Source organism: Eriocheir sinensis, unplaced genomic scaffold, assembly GCF_024679095.1.
Source record: "Eriocheir sinensis breed Jianghai 21 unplaced genomic scaffold, ASM2467909v1 Scaffold920, whole genome shotgun sequence".
Classification (NCBI taxonomy): Eukaryota; Metazoa; Arthropoda; class Malacostraca; order Decapoda; family Varunidae; genus Eriocheir; species Eriocheir sinensis.
In genome coordinates, this window is record NW_026112298.1 from 101,734 (window position 1) to 125,488 (window position 23,755).

The 23,755-nt window shown below is 40.4% G+C and overlaps 1 protein-coding gene across 5 annotated transcripts in view; it reads right to left on the bottom strand.

The window, feature by feature from the left end:
• The window catches only part of LOC126994918 (beta-1,3-glucan-binding protein-like), a 50,117-nt gene that overhangs the window by 19,975 nt on the left and 6,387 nt on the right, over positions 1-23,755 (bottom strand). The window contains exons 1-4 of one of the 5 annotated variants that reach the window (XM_050854191.1): positions 21,321-21,378; positions 10,855-10,908; positions 2,822-2,934; positions 183-257 (exon numbers count right to left, since the gene is read on the bottom strand). In XM_050854191.1, the coding sequence (XP_050710148.1) occupies positions 183-257; positions 2,822-2,934; positions 10,855-10,908; positions 21,321-21,363 (285 nt within the window). In that variant the 5' untranslated portion in view covers positions 21,364-21,378. Of the gene's footprint in view, positions 1-182; positions 258-2,821; positions 2,935-10,854; positions 10,909-11,265; positions 11,417-21,195; positions 21,379-23,755 lie in introns of those variants that run through there. The other 4 variants (XM_050854192.1, XM_050854189.1, XM_050854188.1 and 1 more) reach the window with 4 other exon arrangements.

Below are 23,755 nucleotides of genomic sequence, written 5' to 3' on the forward strand. Positions count from 1 at the left end.
AGTGGAAGTTCAGTGAGTAGTCTACCATGACCTCATTCTGTTTTCTCTTTCACCATCCCTCCAGTCTTTTCCTCTCCCTCCATCTTCACTTACAACATCCCTTTATCTCTTTCCACAGCCTGCCAAACCGAGGCAGCATTACAACAAAGGCTCTACCGAAGTCCTTTCGTAGCTGTACCCACCGGCTTGATGAAGAGGGTGGAGTCGCGGGTGTAGCTCACACTCCTGTTATTGACGTACGCCTGGAACTCCCAATTCTGCCGAGAGGAGAAGATGTTAATTAAATGAAAAGTGAAGAATGTTGGAAAAGAAAACGAGGAAAATGAGGATGAGGAGGATGAGGAGGAGGATGAGGATGAGGATGAGGAGGAAGAGGAGGAAACAATGGGGAAACAAACAACAGAAAGCCTGTTGCCTTATAACGGGGCTGCCTGCCTTAGTTATTTGATCTCTTAATTCTTTAGGCACCTGCAGAGCAGAGTAAAGCACTTACTGTACTTAGCACGGGAGCGCCGAATTCACTTTTTTTGCAACGTTTCGGTTAATGAGATTTTTTATTAACTCTTTTTGCAGGAAGACGGTTTCTCTGGCGGGCGATTCGGGTTTGGGAATAAGAAAATGTCGAGGTCTGTATTGCATCACCTCCCTGGAATCAGTAAGTCGTTATTTTTAGGTTTTCTGGTCGGTTTGGAAGAAAACAAAACAAAACAACACAAAATACGGAGTGATCGATAATACTGGATTTATTCAAGTACTTGAATACTTGTTTCAGACAACTCGTAATCGTCTCCTTTCCAACGTAAGGAGGTTGAGTCATTCTTGAAATGGATGGTATCATTTTAAATGAGCCTCTTTGCACTCTCTTCAGTAATTCAGCGTTCCTGTAATTAAGCTAGTTAGTGGAATGGTGCAATGATCTACCATATAGTTTGGTCGGAAAGTTGCAACACTGGGCATCTCTGGAGCTCTGGAGCTGCCCTGTGTAGGCCACCCGGCCTCTTGCAGTTTCCCTATGTTCTTATGTTCTTATGTATCTCTTCATTTCATAATGGCTACAAAATTCGCGGCCTATCGCATAATACTGAAGCGCAAACTTTTCATGCAAGGTGTGGATCTACTAAGCATTCGAGGCTGCATGATTCCTTATCTTAAATAAACAAGAAAATAACTACTATAGTCGCTGATGTGTCTGTCGGGAATGTTGGTGTGGTGAGGAGAGGCCAGGCAAGGTGTGGCCCTCTAATGGTCTGGCAGTCAGGGCTAAGCAGGGAGTTTCTTTTGCCAGGAGTTCCTTCCATCCTTTCTTCCCTCATTCTCAGTCTCCTCTTTCCTTTAATTGTTAGCAAACGTCACTTCTTCTCCACTTCTTCTCCTCCTTCCTTCTATATCTTCTTCCTCCCCTCCTCCTCCTCCTCCTCCTCCTCCTCCTCCTCCTCCTAATCAATCATATCGTATTGTCTGCTAATGTATCAGTCACCCCTCCTAGTATTTGCTCTCTCTCTCTCTCTCTCTCTCTCTCTCTCTCTCTCTCTCTCTCTCTCTCTCTCTCTCTCTCTCTCTCTCTCTCACATTTTTTTTCTTTTTTCGTTACTCTTTTGTCTTCCTTGTCGCCTGACGCGAGATGTATTCGTTTATAATATTTTAATCATATATTTGATGTTACCGAGGATAGCAGCGATGTAGTACGAATTTGAGCAAAAAAGTTTAGTGAGGTATGTGAATGATGCTCTGCGAGAAGCTTGCCGAGTGCATAAAGATTGCGACCCAAAACGCCGGCGCAAGGAGCTGCAGGAACAAGGTCTGCTCTGACGTGAAATCTCAAGATCTCTAATTCATGTCTTGAGACGAATTCATGCCGCGTGAGACTGGACTGTGTCATAGTTGGCTAAGTCTATATATACCAAGTCAAGTCACTCTGCTTCAAAATTGAGACCGGTACGCGCAGGAGGCGGTTTTGGGGCGGAGCACCGGGATGACGTCACTTGGAGCTAAAAAAAAAATTGCCCGCCAGTTCAGGGGTGACTAAAGTTGGGGCCGTATGTGCACTCTGGATGTGCATTCTCGCCTTCTTTCACAGCGCGTTCAGGCAAGCCGCTGACGATAAAATATGTCTTTTTTATTTTGCTACTGCGTGACTGAAGTTTCAATGACTACAAACGGCGGTGTGGGGTGCGAGGGAGGGCATGATGAAGTGATTGATTTAAATTAGTCCGCCTTTCCTCGTTTTCTCTAAAGTCCTGTTGCTACATTATCTAGTTTGGCTCCAAGCAGTGTCATGCATAAACCACGCCTCGGCCGTGTCTCCTCCCACAAACCTGCGTATGACTTGACTTGGTGTATATAGACTTAGGTAGTTGGTTTGAAGGTAATGCTCCACCTCTGGGATTTGACGTCAAAGAGGCTCCACCTACAGTTCACTATGATTGACTGGCGGGGTGACAGGCGCGTACTCACACACACACACACACACACACACACACACACACACACACACACACACACACACACACACACACACATTGCATGCTTTCATTGCTATGGTATGCAAACTCGTTGATGTTATATTTACTTTGTCTTTACCTCATACAATCATTAGGCAGAGAGAGAGAGAGAGAGAGAGAGAGAGAGAGAGAGAGAGAGGTGGGGAGGGGATATGAGTAAGAGGTGAGTGATATCCTGGGTGGGTCCACGGGGAAGTAAGGTCGTTGGTCAATTAGAGAGAGAGAGAGAGAGAGAGAGAGAGAAAGGTTGGGAGGGAGCATAGCATTTGATTGTACAATGAAAAAAAACATCACAAGTAGTGCCAGAAGTCATGACTCACCCCGCCTCCCGACAAGGTAATTTCGTGCTCCCAGACATCATGGTCCAGGAAGTCGAACTCGTCGTGGAAGATGAGGCACGGAAAGGCGGTGCAGTCGTCGGGGTCCAGCACGTCTGTAAGGCCGAGGGGAATGGGCGTTGGAGGGGAGAAAAAAGGGAATCAGATGAGCTGCGGTAGTAAAACAAAAGATCTGCCCTCTCGTATATATTCCGGAACCATAGCAGTTTTCAGCACCCGGCCCTGTTTATGTTTGGCTTGGTTAGGCTAAAGAGGAATAGTTGCGTTTGAACTTTTTGTCGAGAAATGCAAGTAGAATAATTAGAAGAGGATTACGTGGTTAATTTGTGAGCTACGACCCGCGCGCCACCTACGGCTCAGCGGCTCGGGGAGGTAAAAGTGAAGAGCAGTTACAGAGATGTGGATGAAACAAGTAAGGAAAGGGTGCCGTTGGAGAAAGGGAAATTAACCTAGGAAAAGAGGAAAAATAGATGACTTACAAGGGAAAGAAGTAGAGAAGGAGGAGGTGTGTGAAGGGGGTTAAGCAAAGATAGAATGAAGGAATGGATGAAACAAGTAAGGAAAGGGTGCCGTTGGAGAAAGGGAAATTAACCTAAGAAAAGAGGAAAATAGATAACTTACAAGGGAAAGAAGTAGAGAAGGAGGAGGTGTGTGAAGGGGGTTAAGCAAAGATAGAATGAAGGAATGATTGGGAAAAAGAGAAGTAGAGAAAAGATGTCATTGGAGAAAAGGAATTAAAGTTAGGAAAAGAGGAAAGACAGATGACTTACAAGGGAGAGAAGTAGAGAAGAGGGAGATGTGTAAGGGTGGGTAAGTAAGAAGGTAAAATGAAGGAGTGAAAAGGAAAAAGAGAGCCAGAGAAAAGATGTCATTGGAGAAAAGGGACTGAACATTTTAAACTTGTCAATTAGTTAAGAGGGTTCAGTGGAGAGAGGGAGACGTGTGAGGGGGCAGGGGGGCGGGGGCTAGAACACTGAAGGCGACTGGCAAATGACAACAATTTAGTCCTGGCTCTGTGTGTGACTCGTGTAAATCTTTCTTTTAGAGAAATACAACTTTGTCAAATTTGCATCCAGATCAATGAAACTTGGTACAAAACTTCCCACAAGTTCCCTTTTGAACGTGAAATATTAACATAATAGCTACTGTAAGTTAAATATTTTATTCAAATATTTTTTATATAAACACCACACCCACGTCCGGTATCGTAGAATATTACCACTTGTGTTAACATAATCCCCTGCAGTGCAAAAACTTCATGGCAGTTTGCGCTGTTTTTTTTCTTTTCTATTGCTTGTGTGTGTGATATGTAACAAAATTGTATAGAAATCACAATTCAAGCAGGTTTTCTTTGGACGAAAGGGTTGGGACAGGTAATATGGATCTACCTTACATTTGATGCGTATTTACATAAAGTGTACAATGCCATACAGACTGATCACACAATTATTAAAGCTGATTTTGGTTTTCTCTACAAACACATACAAGACATATTTGTTTTTAGGTGTTTAGTGATGTCCCGAGGAGCATTCAAGCAGAATGAAGTGGTGTAATAATACACCATCAAGATGAAGCATATTAAACTCACCCTAAATCCTTACCAGACGGAAGAAACTGTGTCGACAAAGACCTGTGCATAATGTGTCAGGAAGATTCAACGGAAAAAAATCCTTTGCACTGAAGATGTCCGAAAAAGAATTCTTGACGCAAGTAATATTCGAGGCAATATGATGACAAAAAGACTGATTTTTGAACTCGTGACAATTTTGTATAACGTCTCAATAACAACTGATGTAAAATGTACACAATGTAGAGTATATTGGACAGGACATCTTAAAAAAAAAAGTGCATAAAAGCAGTGGATTCAAGTGGCTGAGACAATCTTGGTCATAGGTCGTCTCGTTCTGAAACACTTAGAAGTCCTCCCAGCACATATTAATCCAAGACAGATCGGTACTATAATACATCTGGCATTATCTGTGACAGCAACGCCCACAAGAGTGTATGTGGAGTACAGAGTCCGTGAATCAGGTCGAGCAGCTAAGTTCCTCTCAGCAACAAACTCTTTTTCATAATGCAGTTTTTACAAGAACCAGCGATCTCCAAAAACCCAGCGCTGTATTTGGTGCTGACATTTATTACCACAATGAGTACATGTTAAGCGCATATACAAGTATGAGTCACAGTCCAAAGGTCCGCAATGTTTCCTTAACAACAAGCATGGAATAGGATTGTACCTGAATTAAAACACAGGCTGATGGATGGAACAGGTTATGAACTAAGTGAAATCAGAGACCATCTCAGTAGTATAGATAATCCTTGTAATGTTTGCAATAGAGATGCTAAGATTGTCCCTGTGAATCAGTTCAGAAATGATACCGACTTAAGACAAAGCTAAATCATGCAGTTATGGTTATCATACATCTACCTGTACATCACATATTCGAGGAGATTCAATAAACTCCACAGACCTCATAAATGAAAGTGCTAACATCACCAGAAAAACTTTTGATGATGATGATCTTGATGTCGAAGACAGACTTTGTGATGCCCAAGACCTTCAACATGCGTGCAGTGATATGCGTATCCCTGGTCCCATCCTAAAGTTGTTACGTAGTCTGTATGCTTTCAAATTTTTGAAACGGCCACTATAACTGTCATGCACGAAGCAGAGAAGTGTGTACATGTAGTTTGTGAGGCATCTCGTTCTTCTGCTAAAAGCACACTATATATTAAAAAATGCCGGAAAACCCAGTCGCTTTTTAAGTAATGATTTACATACACAATCATGGAAGAAAACGAACTCCCTTAAATGTCATGAATGCAGAGTCTGTCGGCCCAGGGATACACATATCACCGCACGCATGTTGAAGGTCTTGGGCATCACGAAGTCTGTCTTCGAGATCAAGATCATAATCATTAAGAGGTTTTCTGATGATGTTAGCACCTACATTTATGGGATCTGTGGAGTTTATTGAATCTCCTCGAACATGTGATGTACAGGTAGATGTATGATAACCTATAAATGATTTAGCTTTGTCTTGTGGATAAGTTAAGTCGTTATCATTTCTGAATTCATTCACAGGGACAATCTCCATTGCGAAAATTACAAGGATTATCTATACTATTGAGAAGTCTCTGATTTTACTTAGTTCATAACCTGTTCCATCCATAAGCCTGTTTTAATTCAGGTACAATCCTATTCCATGCTTGTTGTTAAGGAAACATTGCGGACCTTTGGACTGTGACTCATACTTGTATATGCACTTAACATGTACTCATTGTAGCAATAGATGTCAGCACCAAATACAGCGCTGGGTTTTTGGAGATCGCTGGTTCTATTAAAAACTGCATTATGAAAAAGAGTTTGTTGCTGAGAGGAACTTAGCTGCTCGACCTGATTCACGGACTCTGTACTTCACATACACTCTTGCGGGCGTTGCTGTCACAAATAATGCCAGATGTATTATAGTACCGATCTGTCTTGGATTAATATGTGCTGGGAGGACTTCTAAGTGTTTCAGAACGAGACGACCTATGACCAAGATTGTCTCAGCCACTTGAATCCACTGCTTTTATGCACTTTTTTTTAGATATCCTGTCCAATATACTCTACATTGTGTACATTTTACATCAATTGTTATTGAGACGTTATATAAAATTGTCAGGAGTTCAAAAATCAGTCTTTTTGTCATCATACTGCCTCGAATATTACTTGCGTCAAGAATTCTTTTTCGGACATCTTCAGTGCAAAGAATTTTTTTCCGTTGAATCTTCCTGACACATTATGCACAGGTCTTTGTCAACACAGTTTCTTCCGTCTGGTAAGGATTTAGGGTGAGTTTAACATGCTTCATCTTGATGGTGTATTATTACACTACTTCATTCTGCTTGCATGCTCCTCGGGACATCACTAAGCACCTAAAAACAAATATGTCTTGTATGTGTTTGTAGAGAAAACCAAAATCAGCTTTAATAATTGTGTGGTAAGTCTGCACAGCATTGTACACTTTATGTAAATACGCATCAAATGTAAGGTAGATCCATATTACCTGTCCCAACCCTTTCGTCCAAAGAAAACCTGCTTGAATTGTGATTTCTATACAATTTTGTTACATATCACACACACAAGCAATAGAAAAAAGCGTAGCGCAAACTGCCATGATGTTTTTGCACTGCAGGGGATTATGTTAACACAAGTGGTAATATTCTAGGATACCGGACGTGGGTGTGGTGTTTATATAAAAATATTCGAATAAAATATTTAACCTACAGTAGCTATTATGTTGATATTTCATGTTCAAAAGGGAATTTGTGGGAACTTTTGTTCCAAGTTTCATTGATCTGGATGCATATTTGACAAAGTGGCACTCATTCAATGTGTTGTGTATTTTTGGAGATGGCATAGAAATTCCACAGACTTCCAACAAAATTTATATTCTGTCAGATTCCCCACATAGACCTTAAAATTGTCACAGATGGTATTGTTTTTTTTTTTTTTTGTACATCATAGCTATTAGAAAATGTGACACTATTGTGAAACCAAATTGTCGAGTCCGTTTGGGCGGAGGCTCCCGCGGGTCCATTTCTCCCCTCTGCTCTGCCACACCGTCCCAACACTTCTCTCTTCCTCTCATATGTAAGGTAAAGGTAACATATGATAGGAAAAAACAGGTGTTGGGACTGTGTGGCAGGCCAGAGGGGAGAAATGGACCCGCGAGAGCCTCCGCCCAAACGGACTCGACAATTTGGTTGGACTATAAGTCTTTTTCATATACAATCTGATAAAATATGAATGAAAAACGGGAACGCACTACTAAAAATTTCTAACGAGCAAAAAAATTCTTTCACATACTATAATTTCCAAACTTACCAACTTTGAAAGTGATACGCTAACTTTTTGGGAGTATTTTGACATTTATTCAATAAAAAATGAATAGTATTTCTCTAAACGAAAGATGTACACGAATCTCCCCTAGAGCCTGGAGTACTTATGAAGGGGGTAGGAGAGTGACGGGGGGGAGAGGGAGGGGGAGAAGGGAGGGAAGATCTTCATTGGTAAAGTTTATTCATTATCTAACGTACGAAATTGTTGGGAACATCAACATCTGCTGACAAGATTTCACCTACGAATTGAAGTCCATTTTCTTTTTAATACAACATTAATGAAGAGGGTTTTCCTAAGCCAAAAAGACCTAAACACATGTACTTTATATTCCTGATCCTCTTGCTTATTTTTAATACGCAACACTTTGTCTTAGCAGAGTTTAGGCTCAGTTCCACAGTCCAACACAACAGTCATATGATTTTTTTTTAAACGTCGTACTATTAGTCTTCATCAATAATAATGTGGCTGGTTTGTCTTTTTTTTTATCCGCTTTTCAAATAAGATGGCAATACATCGACTTAATTCTGTAAAAATCTAACGCTTCTATCTAACTCCGTCCCCCAAAATGGAATTAAAAGTCAAACTTGCCACATGACTGTTATTAAATACTAATACGACGTTTAAAAAAATCTGACGTTTGTCTTGGTGGAGATCAGGCTGAATTCCACAGTCCAGCATAGTGTCATTGTAAACACCCAAACTAAACTCTATTTTCTGTACTGATCAGGTTTTCGACTAAGCACCAGGGGCCGTTTAAACAAACACTTGCAGCTTTCCTGTTTGAAGGAGCACTAAAAGCTCTTCTCCTTCTAGTGGTAGTTATTACCTACCTCACTTCTAGAAGGTGGAGCAAATTGAATTACTTTTGCAATGTAGCATCTTGGTTGTTTATGAGCATATAGCCTCAAATGTAGGCTATATGACAAAGACTTACTAGTAAGGTTTAAAAAAAATATGGAGTTAATCAATTTTTTTATGAGTAAATAAGCTTGAGTATTGAGGGCGATAAAATTTTGTAGTGTTCCTGCAGGTCGACAATTTGCTGGACATAAACCAACCAATCCAACTTTTGAATGTGTAAAAGTGCGGCTTTTAAGGAGTTTTAGAAGTAAGCTCGCGATTTCTAGAAGTTAGAAGGAAACTTAGAAAAAATCTCTCCGTTGAAAGCTAAACCATTTTCAAAGTCTTCATTTATACTGCCCAAGATACTAAAGGTTTTAAAGATTTTCCGGTATTAATCAAGTTATTTACGAATATATCATAAGCTTGAGTATTGAGGGCGATATTAAGTGTTCCTTCTTGTCGAACATTTGCTGGACATAAGGACATCAACTCTGCTTTTGACTCTATAAAAGTACCGCCTGAGGACTTTTACATTTTCGGCGGTTATCAAGTAATTTTAGAAGTAAACTTGCGATTTATACAAGATAGAATGAAACGTAGAAGAAATATCTTTTGAAAGCCTAACTTCACTTTCAGTCTTTGTTAATACGGCCCCAGACACTAAAGAGATTTCCTGTAAAGTTTCCTTAAATTTCTTAGCTTCTGTATCAACACCAAACACTTTATGAGAAATTTTCGTAGTAGTTTATGTTTGATTTGCGAGCTGACAACCCCGTTGTGTCAAACTGTTGAACTGGCCAACTTTGATTAACCACGAGGCGAAGAGTTGAACGGACGAATAGAGACCTCTCTTTAAAGGAGATGGAGGTAAATATAGAAGCGAGTGGGGAGTTTACTTTAGAAATTCACGAGTAGGAATTCTAGTATGAAGAGAACAAGGTAAATGGCAAGTGAAGGAGCGAGTATAATGTTTACTTAACAAATTCACGAGTAGCCATTCTAGTCTGGAGAGAACAAGGTATATGGCAAGGAAAGGAGCGAGTATAGTGTTTACTTAACAAATTCACGAGTAGGAATTCTAATCTAGAGAGACCAAGGTATATGGCAAGGAAAGGAGCGAGTAGACAGTTTACTTTACCAATTCACGAGTAGGAATTCTAGTCTGGAGAGAACAAGGTATATGGCAAGGTAAGGAGCGAGTAGACAGTTTACTTAACAAATTCATGAGTAGGAATTCTAATCTAGAGAGAACAAGGTACTATATGACAAGGAAAGGAGCGAGTAGAGTGTTTACTTTGCAAATTCACGAGTAGGAATTCTAGTCTGGAGAGAACAAGGAATATGGCAAGGTAAGGAGCGAGTAGAGTGTTTACTTTGCAAATTCACGAGTATAGGGATTCTAGTCTGGAGAGAACAAGGAATATGGCAAGGAAAGGAGCGAGTAGAGAGTTTACTTAACAAATTCACGAGTATAGGGATTCTAGTCTGGAGAGAACAAGGAATATGGCAAGGAAAGGATAAGTAGAGTGTTTACTTTGCAAATTCACGAGTATAGGGATTCTAGTCTGGAGAGAACAAGGAATATGGCAAGGAAAGGAGCGAGTAGAGAGTTTACTTAACAAATTCACGAGTATAGGGATTCTAGTCTGGAGAGAACAAGGAATATGGCAAGGAAAGGAGCGAGTAGAGAGTTTACTTAACAAATTCACGAGTATAGGGATTCTAGTCTGGAGAGAACAAGGATTATGGCAAGGTAAAAAGCGAGTAGAGTGTTTACTTTGCAAATTCACGAGTAGGAATTCTAGTCTGGAGAGAACAAGGTATATGGCAAGGAAAGGAGCGAGTAGAGAGTTTACTTTGCAAATTCACGAGTAGGAATTCTAATCTGGATGGGACAAGGTAAATGGTTAGTAAAGGAGGGAATAGAGTTTACTTTGCAAATTCACAAGAAGGAATTCTAATCTAGAGAGAACAAGATATATGGCAAGGAAAGGAGCGAGTAGAGAGTTTACTTAACAAATTCACGAGTAGGAATTCTTGTCTAGAGAGAACAAGGTATATGGCAAGGAAAGGAGCGAGTAGAGAGTTTACTTAACAAATTCACGAGTAGGAATTCTTGTCTAGAGAGAACAAGGTATATGGCAAGGTAAGGAGTGAGTAGAGTGTTTACTTTGCAAATTCACGAGTATAGGGATTCTCGTCTGGAGAGAACAATGTAAATGGTCAAGTGGTGGATCTAGTGAAGAGGGAAACAGGAGAAAGGAGAAAGAACTAGGGAACTTACCGGCAGCCAAGGCCCCAGCGGCAAGCGTCAACAGCCACAGCATCGTCATCATGCCTGGCGGGGTGAGGAAGAGACAGATGTATCGGCTGGGTTATGTAAGGAGTGGACACTAGAGCTAAATCGTTAATCTTAGTAAGCAGGGTCAGTATTCTCAGACACTTCCGCCACTCACACCAACTCTTTCAAAAGGCCACAAAAGAGATTAGTCTGTTTTTTATAACTTTTTCATGTTCGCGTTTAAAAAAAAAGCCTTGTCAAATTCCCGCTGGGCTTATGAAACTACACACGGAAATACCCACAACCTCTACGTGTGCGTCCGTACGTGTGTGTGAATGCCCCGAAATATTTCAACAAGTCTCAACACCAGGAATCTAATATGTAATAGGAACTAGGGATGGGAGAACCGAGTACTTTCTGCAAACCGAGTAATTCGGTTTTGATTACTCTTCAAAACCAGTAAACCGAGTACCGGATGATTACTTTGCTCAGTCGACAGCCAGGCAGGCACTGCCACCGGGGAGGCAGTCTTATCACAGGATGCAAGAGGGGAGGGGTCAAAGGGCTGCAAGAGATGGAAATTGTTCATATTCGTCTGAGGACAGATGACATTAAGAAAATGTTTTCAACATTCCATGTGAAATTCAAACAATATTAAATTTTCTTCATATTTTCAAAGAGCTACAGTACTTCATTCATGCTTGAGATAAAACAGAGGAGTCAAGGTCTACAGATTATAAGACATCTCTCGGTTTACAGGCAGCTAATGGAGTATATTCATCCTTACCAGCTGTCACCACCGACAACGTCCTTGTAGCCACGAAGCATGAACTGTTCTTTCAATTATCGTAAATTACCTGTGTTCTCGGGGACTAGTAACAATTAAATTTCAATACAACAAGTGAAACTATTGTTGATAAGAATGTAGTTGATCACTCTCGTTGTTTTATTTATTGGTAAACGAGAGAAAATAAGTGACCATTGCAAGGTTCTCCTTATTAAAAATCTTTCTTGCATGAAAGTCCTGCAAAATCAAGCAGAATTGGATTTTTTTTAAATAACTATTTATATTACAGTATTTGCTGAACACTTCCTCTGGGTGTATCAGTCTCGACTTCGATTAAATCTATCAGAAACATTAGGGCGGTGGCCGAAGTGATAGCGTACTGGACCCACATTCGCCGCGTGTTGGACGACGCGGGTTCGAATCCTCACGCTACCACTCGGATTTTTCAGTCACCGCCCCATGCTGTCCTGAAGACCACCCATCAACCCGGACTCTAGAGGAAGCCGTCCGAGCGAATCAAGAACGAGTTCCGGGGGGCAGCATGAGCCAATGCAAGATGGCGCCACTATAAACACTCGCCTGCGCCAGAACGGGCTGGGCCGACCATCAGGCCCCACCTGGAAGAGGCCTTGGGCCGACCATCAGGCCCCACCTGGAAGAGGCCTTGGGCCGACCATCATGCCTACCGGCGCAATAGGCAACAACGTAAAAAAAAAAAAAAAAAAAAAAAAAAAAACACCTCGACAGAACCATTGTTTGATCTCCGTGGGGGACAATGGCTTCCGCTTCCTGTTGTACACTCCGCCCTCAACCTCTGGCCTTAAACGTCATCACCTTTGACCTGTCCACGCTTCTGGCAGCAGCAGGCGTCCACCCAAGGTCTTGGTTCACCCCACACAACAACCAGCAGTCAGTTGAGCGCGGAGAGTAACATTCTGGAAGCAAAAGTCAGGAACCTCACGGAGACACAAACACCTGGCCGTCCCAGTATTGGGGGGAGGAGGAGTTATCGAGTTGCTTGACGCCCTAATGTTTTTTGATAAATTTTGTCGAAGGCGAGACTGATACACCCTAAGCAGATACTCGGCAAATATATATATATATATATATATATATATATATATATATATATATATATATATATATATATATATATATATATATATATATATCTAGAGAGAGAGAGAGAGAGAGAGAGAGAGAGAGAGAGAGAGAGAGAGAGAGAGAGAGAGAGAGAGAGAGAGAGAGAGAGAGAGAGAGAGAGAGATTTTTTCAAAAGCCAATTATGCTTGATTTTGCAGAGCTTTCGTGCAAAAAATATTTTTAATGTGGAGAACCTTGCAACGGTCATTTATTTTCTCGTTTACCAATAAACAAAATAACGAGAATGATAAGCTACATTTTTATCAACAACAGTATCACTTGTTGTTTTGAAGTGTAAGTGTTACAAGTCCCAGAGGAACACAGGTAATTTACGATATTTGAAAGAATAGTTCAAGCTTCGTGGGCACAAAGACGTGGTTGCTGGTGACACTCACTGGCTGGCAATTCTAAATATACCCCATTAATACACATAAGCATATTCCATGCCACCAATGTTGCGCATAATTGATGTTTTTAACTGCGATGATGAGTTTCATTTCCCAGGTTGATGATCTATAATGTGAGTTACCAAGTTGATTACTCTTGCTTTATTAGTCCATCATCGATCGATCGATTAAATTACCTCAGTTTTGGGGGGATTTAACCTATCAAGTAACTGAATTGCATGAACTGAGTAAACCGAGTAGTACTCACTCAAATCCAAGAACCGAGTAGTACTCGGACCGAAACGCACATCCCTAATAGGAACAGAGCATTGGTATTGGATGGGTTATGTGAGGAGTGGATGCTGCAGAGTTAAATCGTAAAAGCATTATTAGCAGCATTTCAACAAAGTTTCAACACTAGGAATATGATATGTAATAGGAACATAGAGTATTGGCATTGATTGGGTTATGTAAGGAGTGAACGCTATGGAGTTAAGTCGTAGAAACATGGTAAGGAGCTTTTCAGCAAGTTTTAACACTAGGAATATGAAAAGCATTCGAAAGCATTCGACAAGGTCTAGCACAAGTTTTGGACCCTCCTTTTCTTGTATTTAATCTTTATATTTTATTTTATTTGCATCAACTTGTTTCAAATCCACTCTTTTATCATTCATTAATTACTCCATAAATGATATCACTGTCTCGTATCCCCGGTAGCGTGATCCGGCTTTAAGATGTTATTCGAGACTAAAGTTCGAGGATAAACAAGGGAAAAAGAAAATATAAATTTATTTAAAGTTAAATGAAAGTAATTGCCCTACGCAATATTTTATGCTCAGACGATCATAACACTCTGGCATATTCAGCAATGGATACAACATATGACAAACGACATATCTTTAACATAATACTAAAATATGCGCTCAATTGTTGCCTATAATCTACACAATATTAACACTCATCATTCCACAAGCAGTGGGTTGTATCTCTCTGTTTACATCACAACAATTAAGTACTCTCCTCACAAATCCTAATAACACATTCCTATAGTAATACTATAATCTACTACAATTCACGGAAGCACCAAATCATACCACACCCAGTGGTTTCTACCTCTGCTTAACATCGCAATAAAATAATCACAGTCTTCTACCACTCACAATCCTACTACACATTTCCTATACTATAATCTCCAGGACAATACAGTAGGTTTCCCTTAGATTCTCGTATTTCTACTCACGATTAAGATCACAACAGCCATTCTCAGCTGAGTGCGTAGGAGCAGCTCTGCTTGAAGCGAGAGCAAGGCTCGGTCTGCCCAAACCACCGATTTCTAGGTCACATTTTTCTTTGCTTGAGGCGGAACTACATCCTTGTCACGCCTTAATACTTTCATTTATCAGAAATGCGGATGCGAATGCGGATGTGAAAAATTGTGCGGATGTTCGGCGGATGCGGATGCAGATATCCGATAAATATATATATATATATATATATATATATATATATATATATATATATATATATATATATATATATATATATATATATAGATATAGATATAGATATAGATATAGATATAGATATAGATAGATATATATATATATATATATATATATATATATATATATATATATATATATATATATATATATATATATTTTTTTTTTTTTCTTTTTCTTCAACAAAGGAGGCAGCTCAAGGGCACACAAAAAAGAAAACAATAATAAAAAAAAGCCCGCTACTCGCTGCTCCTAAAAAAGAAACAAAAGAGGTGGCCGAAAGCAAGATAAGATACAGGAGGAGAGATATCCTGATACCCTCCTCTTGAAAGAGTTCAAGTCGTAGGCAGTAGGAAATACAGATGAAGGGTTATTGTTCCAGAGTTTACCAGCGTGAGGGATGAAAGAGTGAAGATGCTGGTTAACTCTTGCATAAGGGGTTTGGACAGTATAGGGATGAGCATGAGTAGAAAGTCGAGTGCAGCGGGGCCGCGGGAGTGGGGGAGGCATGCAGTTAGCAAGTTCAGAAGAGCAGTCAGCGTGGAAATATCGATAGAAGATAGAAAGAGAGGCAACATTGCGGCGGAATTTAAGAGGTAGAAGACTATCAGTATGAGGAGGAGAGCTGATGAGACGAAGAGCCTTAGCCTCCACTCTGTCCAGAAGAGCTGTGTGAGTGGAGCCCTCCCACACATGAGATGCATACTCCATACGAGGGCGGACAAGGCCCCTGTATATGGACAGCAACTGTGCAGGGGAGAAGAACTGGCGGAGACGGTACAGAACGCCCAGCCTCGATGAAGCTGATTTAGTAAGAGATGAGATATGAAGTTTCCAGTTGAGATTTTGAGTTAAGGATAGACCGAGGATATTTAGTCTTGAGGAAGGTGTTAGCTGGATGTTGTCAAAGAATAGGGGATAGTTGTTTGGAAGATTGTGTCGAGTGGATAGGTGGAGAAACTGTGTTTTTGAGGCGTTGAAGGACACCAGGTTCTTCTTGCCCCAATCGGAAATAATAGTAAGGGCTGAGGCTAAGCGTTCTGCAGCCTCCAGCCTTGAGTCGTTAAGTTCCTGTAGGGTGGGTCTTCTATTAAAAGAAGTTGAGTAATGCAGAGTGGAATTATCGGCGTAGGAATGGATAGGACAGTTCGTTTTGGAAAGAAGATCATCAATGAACAACAGAAAAAGAGTGGGAGATAGGACAGAACCCTGTGGGACACCACTGTTAATAGATTTAGGGGAAGAACAATGACCGCCTACCACGGCAGAAATAGAACGGTCAGAAAGGAAACTGGAGATAAAGGTACAGAGAGAAGGGTAGAAACCGTAGGAGGGTAGTTTGGAAAGCAAAGATTTGTGCCAGACCCTATCAAAAGCTTTTGATATGTCCAACGCAATAGCAAAGGTTTCACCGAAACGGCTAAGAGAGGATGACCAAGAGTCAGTTAAGAAGGCTAGGAGATCACCAGTAGAACGCCCCTTGCGGAACCCATACTGGCGATCAGATAGAAGATCAGAAGTGAAAAGGTGCTTTTGAATCTTCCGGTAAAGGATTGATTCAAAAGCTTTAGATAGACAAGAAAGTAAAGCTATAGGACGGTAGTTTGAGGGATTGGAGCGGTCACCCTTCTTAGGCACAGGCTGTATGAAGGCATAGTTCCAGCAAGAAGGAAAGGTAGATGTTGACAGGCAGAGGCGAAAGAGTTTGACCAGGCAGGGTGAGAGCACGGAGGCACAGTTTTTAAGGACAATAGGAGGCACTCCATCAGGTCCATAAGCCTTCTGAGGATTGAGGCCAGAGAGGGCATAGAAAACATCATTTTGAAGAATCTTTATAACAGGCATAAAGGAGTCAGAGGGGGATGAGTAGGAGGAATATGCCAAGAATCGTCCAGAGTGGAGTTTTTAGAAAAAGTTTGAGAGAAGAGTTCAGCCTTAGAGATAGATGAGACGGCAGTGTTGCCGTCAGGACTGAGGAGTGGAGGGAAAGATAAAGAAGTGAAGTTGGAGGAGATGTTTTTGGCTAGATGCCAGAAGTCACGGGAAGAGTTAGAGAAAGCAAGGTTTTGGCATTTTTTATTAATGAAAGAATTTTTGGTTAGTCGGAGAATAGATTTGGCACGATTTCGGGCAGAAATGTAAAGTTCATAATTCAGCCACCATCTCCCCATATATATATATATATATATATATATATATATATATATATATATATATATATTTTTTTTTTTTACAACAAAGGAGGCAGCTCAAGGGCACACAAAAAAAGAAAACAATAATAAAAAAGCCCGCTACTCGCTGCTCCTAAAAAAAGAAACAAAAGACGTGGCCGAAAGCAAGATCAAATACGGGAGGATAGGTGTCCTGATAACCTCCTCTTGAAAGAGTTCAAGTCGTAGGCAGGAGGAAATACAGATGAAGGAATTTTGTTCCAGAGTTTAAATAGCGTGAGGGATGAAAGAGTGAAGATGCTGGTTAATTCTTGCATAAGGGGTTTGGACAGTATAGGGATGAGCATGAGTAGAAAGTCGAGTACAGCGGGGCCGCGGGAGGGGAGAGGCCTGCAGTTAGCAAGTTCAGAAGAGCAGTCAGCGTGGAAATATCGATAGAAGATAGAAAGAGAGGCAACATTGCGGCGGAATTTAAGAGGTAGAAGACTATCAGTATGAGGAGGAGAGCTGATAAGACGAAGAGCCTTAGCCTTCACTCTGTCCAGAAGAGCTGTGTGAGTGGAGCCCCCCCACACATGAGATGCATACTCCATACGAGGGCGGACAAGGCCCCTGTATATGGACAGCAACTGTGCAGGGGAGAACTGGCATATATATATATATATATACGTTCTGTAATATATATATATATATATATATATATATATATATATATATATATATATATATATATATATATATATATATATATATATATATATATATATATATATATATATATATATATATATATATATATATATATATATATATATATATATATATATATATATATATATATATATATATATATATATATATATATATATATATATATATATATATATATATATATATATATATATATATATATATATATATATATATATATATATATATATATATATATATATATATATATATATATATATATATATATATATATATATATATATATATATATATTCATTGCAGTTTGAATTAAAATAATATTAGTGTGTGTTTATATCTTTTGAAAAGTTTTTTTTTTAAATGACGCACATTAATTAAAGCCAAATACGTTCACTTGACATATGAGCATTTTTCACGGCCCTCCCTCTCACGGGCCAAATTAGCTGGCGCGCACTATAGTGTGGACGCGGCTTAAGGCGTGGTTCCCACTGTTCCGTTTTCACGGATCCGTCGACCGTCAGTGACGTCATCGACGGCGGGGACAGTGGGAACCGGGGTCCACCCGGGCCCGCGCGTGGAGCTCCGTCGCCCCTGGCAGAGATGAATCCAAGTTAACTTTTGGGTTCGTGACGGTGGGGGTCGGTGGCCCATCCAGTGATGTTGAATATTCTACATATGAAAATATGAAATGGAAGTACAGACAAGTCGCGTATGACGCGGATTCGTAAGGCGCGGTTTCCTATGGCGCGGTATGGTTTCAGAACCGTATGTTCAGATCACTCGCATAAAACCATCTATGACGCGGTTCGTGGTCTTCCCTGGCCAAACGAGCGCAGAGTTGCCAGGTCGGATTTTTTTCCGAGGGGGAAAATCTCATGGTGGCGGTTGGGTAAATATTCACTTCATTCAGTGTATATATATATATATATATATATATATATATATATATATATATATATATATATATATATATATATAGAGAGAGAGAGAGAGAGAGAGAGAGAGAGAGAGAGAGAGAGAGAGAGAGAGAGAGAGAGAGAGAGAGAGAGAGAGAGAGAGAGAGAGAGAGAGAGAGAGAGAGAGAATATCCATAACACCGAGATATCCACTCATGCACTCAGCTTCAGCCTTTCACTCGTGTGAGGAAGAAATGAGGGACGTCATGAGCGACTGGCTAGTATTGGTACCGGTACCAGCAGTCTGGTACTGGTACCTGCCCACCCCTAGGTTCCAGAACCGACCTGACGACTACAGAGTACATATAATTAAGGTGCAAGGTACATATGCACAGTATTCCCTCGGTGACAGGCGATGCGAGCACGGTGTCCCAAGAACTAACCTCCGGCAAAGGCCGAAACCACTACGGTCTTGGCCGATCCTCGCACGGCAAAACACGGTACCAGGACGGTACGTGCCCGATACATGCTCGGCCTCGACATCGTACGGTTCACCCCGGTAAACACCCCGTTAAAGCAGGACCGCCTATATATTGGGCACCTTGCCAAAGCACTGATAGCTGAGATGGGGTCAGGGTTGCCAGGTTTATTCAGGGACTTGATACCAAATACTTCAATTTTAAATACCAGATTCTCTTTTTCAATACCAAACTGATAATAAAACATTTATTCACCCCGAACGTTCCGACTAAGATATGAAAATATAAAACTTTTAAATACTATAAAAAATAGTTGGTTACTGGGGAGCTTGAACTGTCTATGTACGTTTTTTTTTTTTTTTAGTATGTGTGTCAGGGGATGTATAAGTGGAAATATTCCTATATATTTTTTTTTATAGTTCAATACCAAATTTCATTCGTTTCATTACTAAATTTGAGTGCAATGCCAATCACAGTGCTTCAATACCAAATGGCAACCGTGGCCTTCAAAGATTGCTCCCCCCCTATAGGAGGGTGCATGGGCCTTTGCCAAAGACAGCCCGTAGCAGGGTGCCGACAGACTGACTTTACGGGCGATCGAAATCTAGCCGACCAAATCGGTCTGTTGACGAGGACTGGTGTGTCTCTGTACAATCCTGGTTCTAAGATTCATCCCCTTAAGGGAAGCGGGCCTTTGTATTAATTAATCATTTTAATTATTACAACCCTGGATAGGGTGGCCGGTTTTAAATAAGACTGGGCCAGTGAGTTGCCAGCTACTGCCAGCCAGTACAACGTTTTACCCTGCCGGGCGCATTCTTAGGGCACTCTACTCACACCGTACTCGCACCGGCACTTGCCGTGCGCATTCCTAGGGCACCGTACTCACACCGTGAGAACACCGGGGGCAGAAATTATGACCTGGTAAAGGCCGATACGCGTCCGGCAAGAGCCGGTACGTGCACGGTGCTTGTTCGGCAGAGACACGGTAATGAAGAACATTGTACGGTGTCGGCACGGTATCTCGTGATCAAAAATTCTGTCGGGCCGCTCTCGGATAAAATTATTGTCGACTGCGGCTTTTTTGGCCGCTAGCTGGTGCGTGCCGGCGTGGAAAGATGTGCGCTCGTTGACCGCCGACCAGTGCCGATTTTTACATAGGCGTGCCGAAGTAACCCAATTCGGCGTGATTCGAGATGTACCGGGCGTTCGTGGGACAGGGCCTTAATCTAGGTAGCTGTTATCCCTTCTTCTCCAGCAGCAAGCACAGCGACAGCAATCAATAAGTCGTGGTTAATGCTGGCCATGTTTGTCAGGGAAAGACGCACGACGGAGGGACGGAGTCTATCTCATCCGTGCCGGGCGGCTGCTGTTTTGGTGACGTAATTTTTAAGTCATTAACGTCAATAGTTAGAATAGTAAACATAATTATTTTTCCATACTTTCATAAACTGAATAAAAAGGATAAACTTAAATAAATGCCTAAAATAAGAATTTAAGAAAACTTTTTTTTTCTTTACCATGTCCTTCATACCAAAAGAAAGAGGAAAAAATATTTATAAGCAAATAATTAACTTATTACTTATTTGAAATTATTATGTAAAGAACGCCTTAAATATTTTTTTTTCAATTATTCTTTTATAAAAAAAAAAATATCATCATAAGTTTTAATGATCGGATGATCGGAATGATTAATCGGAACAGCAGTACTTAAAAAATGATCGGATGATCGGGGATCGGAACAGCAAAAAAGTGATCGGTGCCCACCACTTATATATATATATATATATATATATATATATATATATATATATATATATATATATATATATATATATATATATACTTTTTTTTTACGTCACCAGTGTCGTAACACTGGCGTGGTCAGGGGTCTTGGGAAAAGCTACAAAAAAAAACAAGGACGAAACAAAACTGGGTTGGTTAGGCCTCAAAACACCAGGTTCTTCCCCCCTTAACCGGACAACAATAAAATGAAAATGAATAACTTAAAAGAAACGAAATGGTAAAACGGAAACGCAAAATGAATACAAAGACAATATAATTACAAAAATTATAAAAGAAAAGTAAAGCCCAAGATTGCGTTAGCAAAATACACTCCTTTATACATGAAACGAATTTTACTAAACGAAAAAGCAGAAGCACTATTGAAAACACGGGGGCTAGGAGGCAGCGCGTAACCCAAGGCAAACGCGTGATAAACACGAACACTAAAGGTTAGCACACGAAAACACACACACCAAAACCTTACCTTAAAACAGTAACGGCCTTTCCTCCGTCCATAAAAAGAAAGTAAATAAAAACACGCACGCCGGCGGCGTGAAACGACTTGCTGAAGGCACAAAGGACGTGGAGAGGAGAAAGGCCCGAGCCTACCTCGCTCGACTGTCGACGATACAGGAAACTTGAGGAAAGACATGCTTCTGACCCGAGAGCGGGCTGCCAGACGTCGCCGGCGGGGCGGGACAAAAACTCCCCCACGACAACTCAAAATATAGTTATAATACATAAATATCCTAACCTAAACATAAAATAAAATATACATGTCATGATATTAAATGACGGGCAGGAAATACAAAAGGGAAGAACACCCCGCGGTAAGAACGACCTAGCCTAGGTCGCCGCGCGGGTGGTTGCTGTGGCCCAGAACAAGGAGGCCGAATGGAAAATTCCAGGACCCCCCTCCAGGCATTACTAGGCCGCTCCTCCAAACCGGAAATATCCGGTTCCCGCTGGGCCACAACTCACAATACATATTTTACATACAATAAATAAATATCCAATCCTAAACAAAAAAACGAATTATACATAATGTCATACAATACTCAGAGACGGGCAGGAGAGATATAAATGAAGAGAACAGCCCGGTGGCAACATTAACCCCGAGTGGCTGGTGTGAGGAATTTCCTGGAACCCTTGGTGGTTACTATATATAGGCCTCGCTCCCCCCTCCCCCAAAACCCGGAAATATCCAGTTCATGCTGAGTCGGCATGGGTGGAAATACCACAGAACAAAGGGTCACGACAGGCCAAGTGGGTGACCCCAACGTGTCGGTAAAGAGAATTAAAAAAAATATATACATATATATATATATATATATATATATATATATATATATATATATATATATATATATATATATATATATATATATATATATATATATATATATATATATATATATATATATATATATATATATATATATATATATATATATATATATATATATATATATATATATATATATATATATATATATATATATATATATATATATATATATATATATATATATATATATATATATATATATATATATATATATATATATATATATATATATATATATATATATATATATATGTATGTGTGTGTGTGTGTGTGTGTGTGTGTGGGTGGGTGGGTGTGTGTGGTGGACTGACTCCAACACAGAATACATACTTGTTTTTGCAGCAGGAACTGTACTCCAATATCAAATAGGTGATAGTTCATGGATAGTAACTTTTCTGTAGCCCCAAATATAAGCAAGCAGATGTGTTATACGTGACACTCGGTAATTCTGTAGTTTCCGCCGTTTATGATTTGCTACGCAAGGCCATCACGCTGTTAGCAAGTTTATACTAGTCATGTATCGGATATCCGCATCCGCATCCGCGGAACATCCGCATAATTTTTCACATCTGCATCCGCATCCGCAATTTAAAAAAAACCATCCGCATCCGCATTTGTGATGAAGTAATTATCCACATCCGCATCCGCATTTGTGATGAAGTAATTATCCACATCCGCATCCGCACCACACGCAATGAGGATGTGGCGGATATACTTTAAACATTACAGATTCACAGACTCAGTGATAGAGTGTTTGTAAAGTTGTAGGAAATGAATTAATGCATAGGCTATTTACTTCATTATCTACTAAAATTACACCATGTATTCATCTTCTTTCAAATTTACCCAAACTATTGTGTCAAAATTTTACGGAATGGTAGGAGGATGGAAGTAATTTTACATAGTGACTATGTAGTATGCATGTTTCATATAAATTTGTAAAAGTAAATTTATATTTACTGTGTAATAGTATTGTAAGTACTATGTGGATTATTGCGTAGGTATGAATGAATGCAGCCTGCCTGGCAAGGAGAGAGAGAGAGAGAGAGAGAGAGAGAGAGAGAGAGAGAGAGAGAGAGAGAGAGAGAGATTGTGTGTGGCTGACAAAGGTGGACACCTGCTATTTTTTTTGTCTGTCCGCAATTCACAATTCCGTTATCCTTGTTGGGTATTCCGCTAATCGCTAATCCGCAAATTTTCCTGCTTCGCCGGTCAGCTATCGCAAATCCACTAATGCTAACGATATTTTTTTTATTCCACTAATGAAGTCCGCAACAGTCCGCTAACCACTTTTTAGTCGGCTAACAGCAAAATACAAAATCCTCCCACTGGTACAGCGACTTCCCCTTCAAGAGGTGCATGTTTCCATTGACAAACACCAGCTTTTCAATGTTATCATGAGTCAGGGATGACCTCTTGGGCCTGAAGACGTTAGAGCACAATCTGAACAATCTCTCCACAGCTGTGGAGGAGAGGACAGGGTGTTGAGCTTGAAGTGAAATCCGGGACGCTTTAATAAAATAAAATATAATAAATCCGGGACACTGCCTGAAATCTGGGACATTTCCGGGACCATTTTATTTCCTGGGCGAACTATTTAAATCCGGGACTGTCTCAGAAAAATGGGACGTCTGGCCATCCTAACTTAAAAGTTTCTCCACCCTTTCAAGCATATTCTTGAAGTTAACTAGAAATT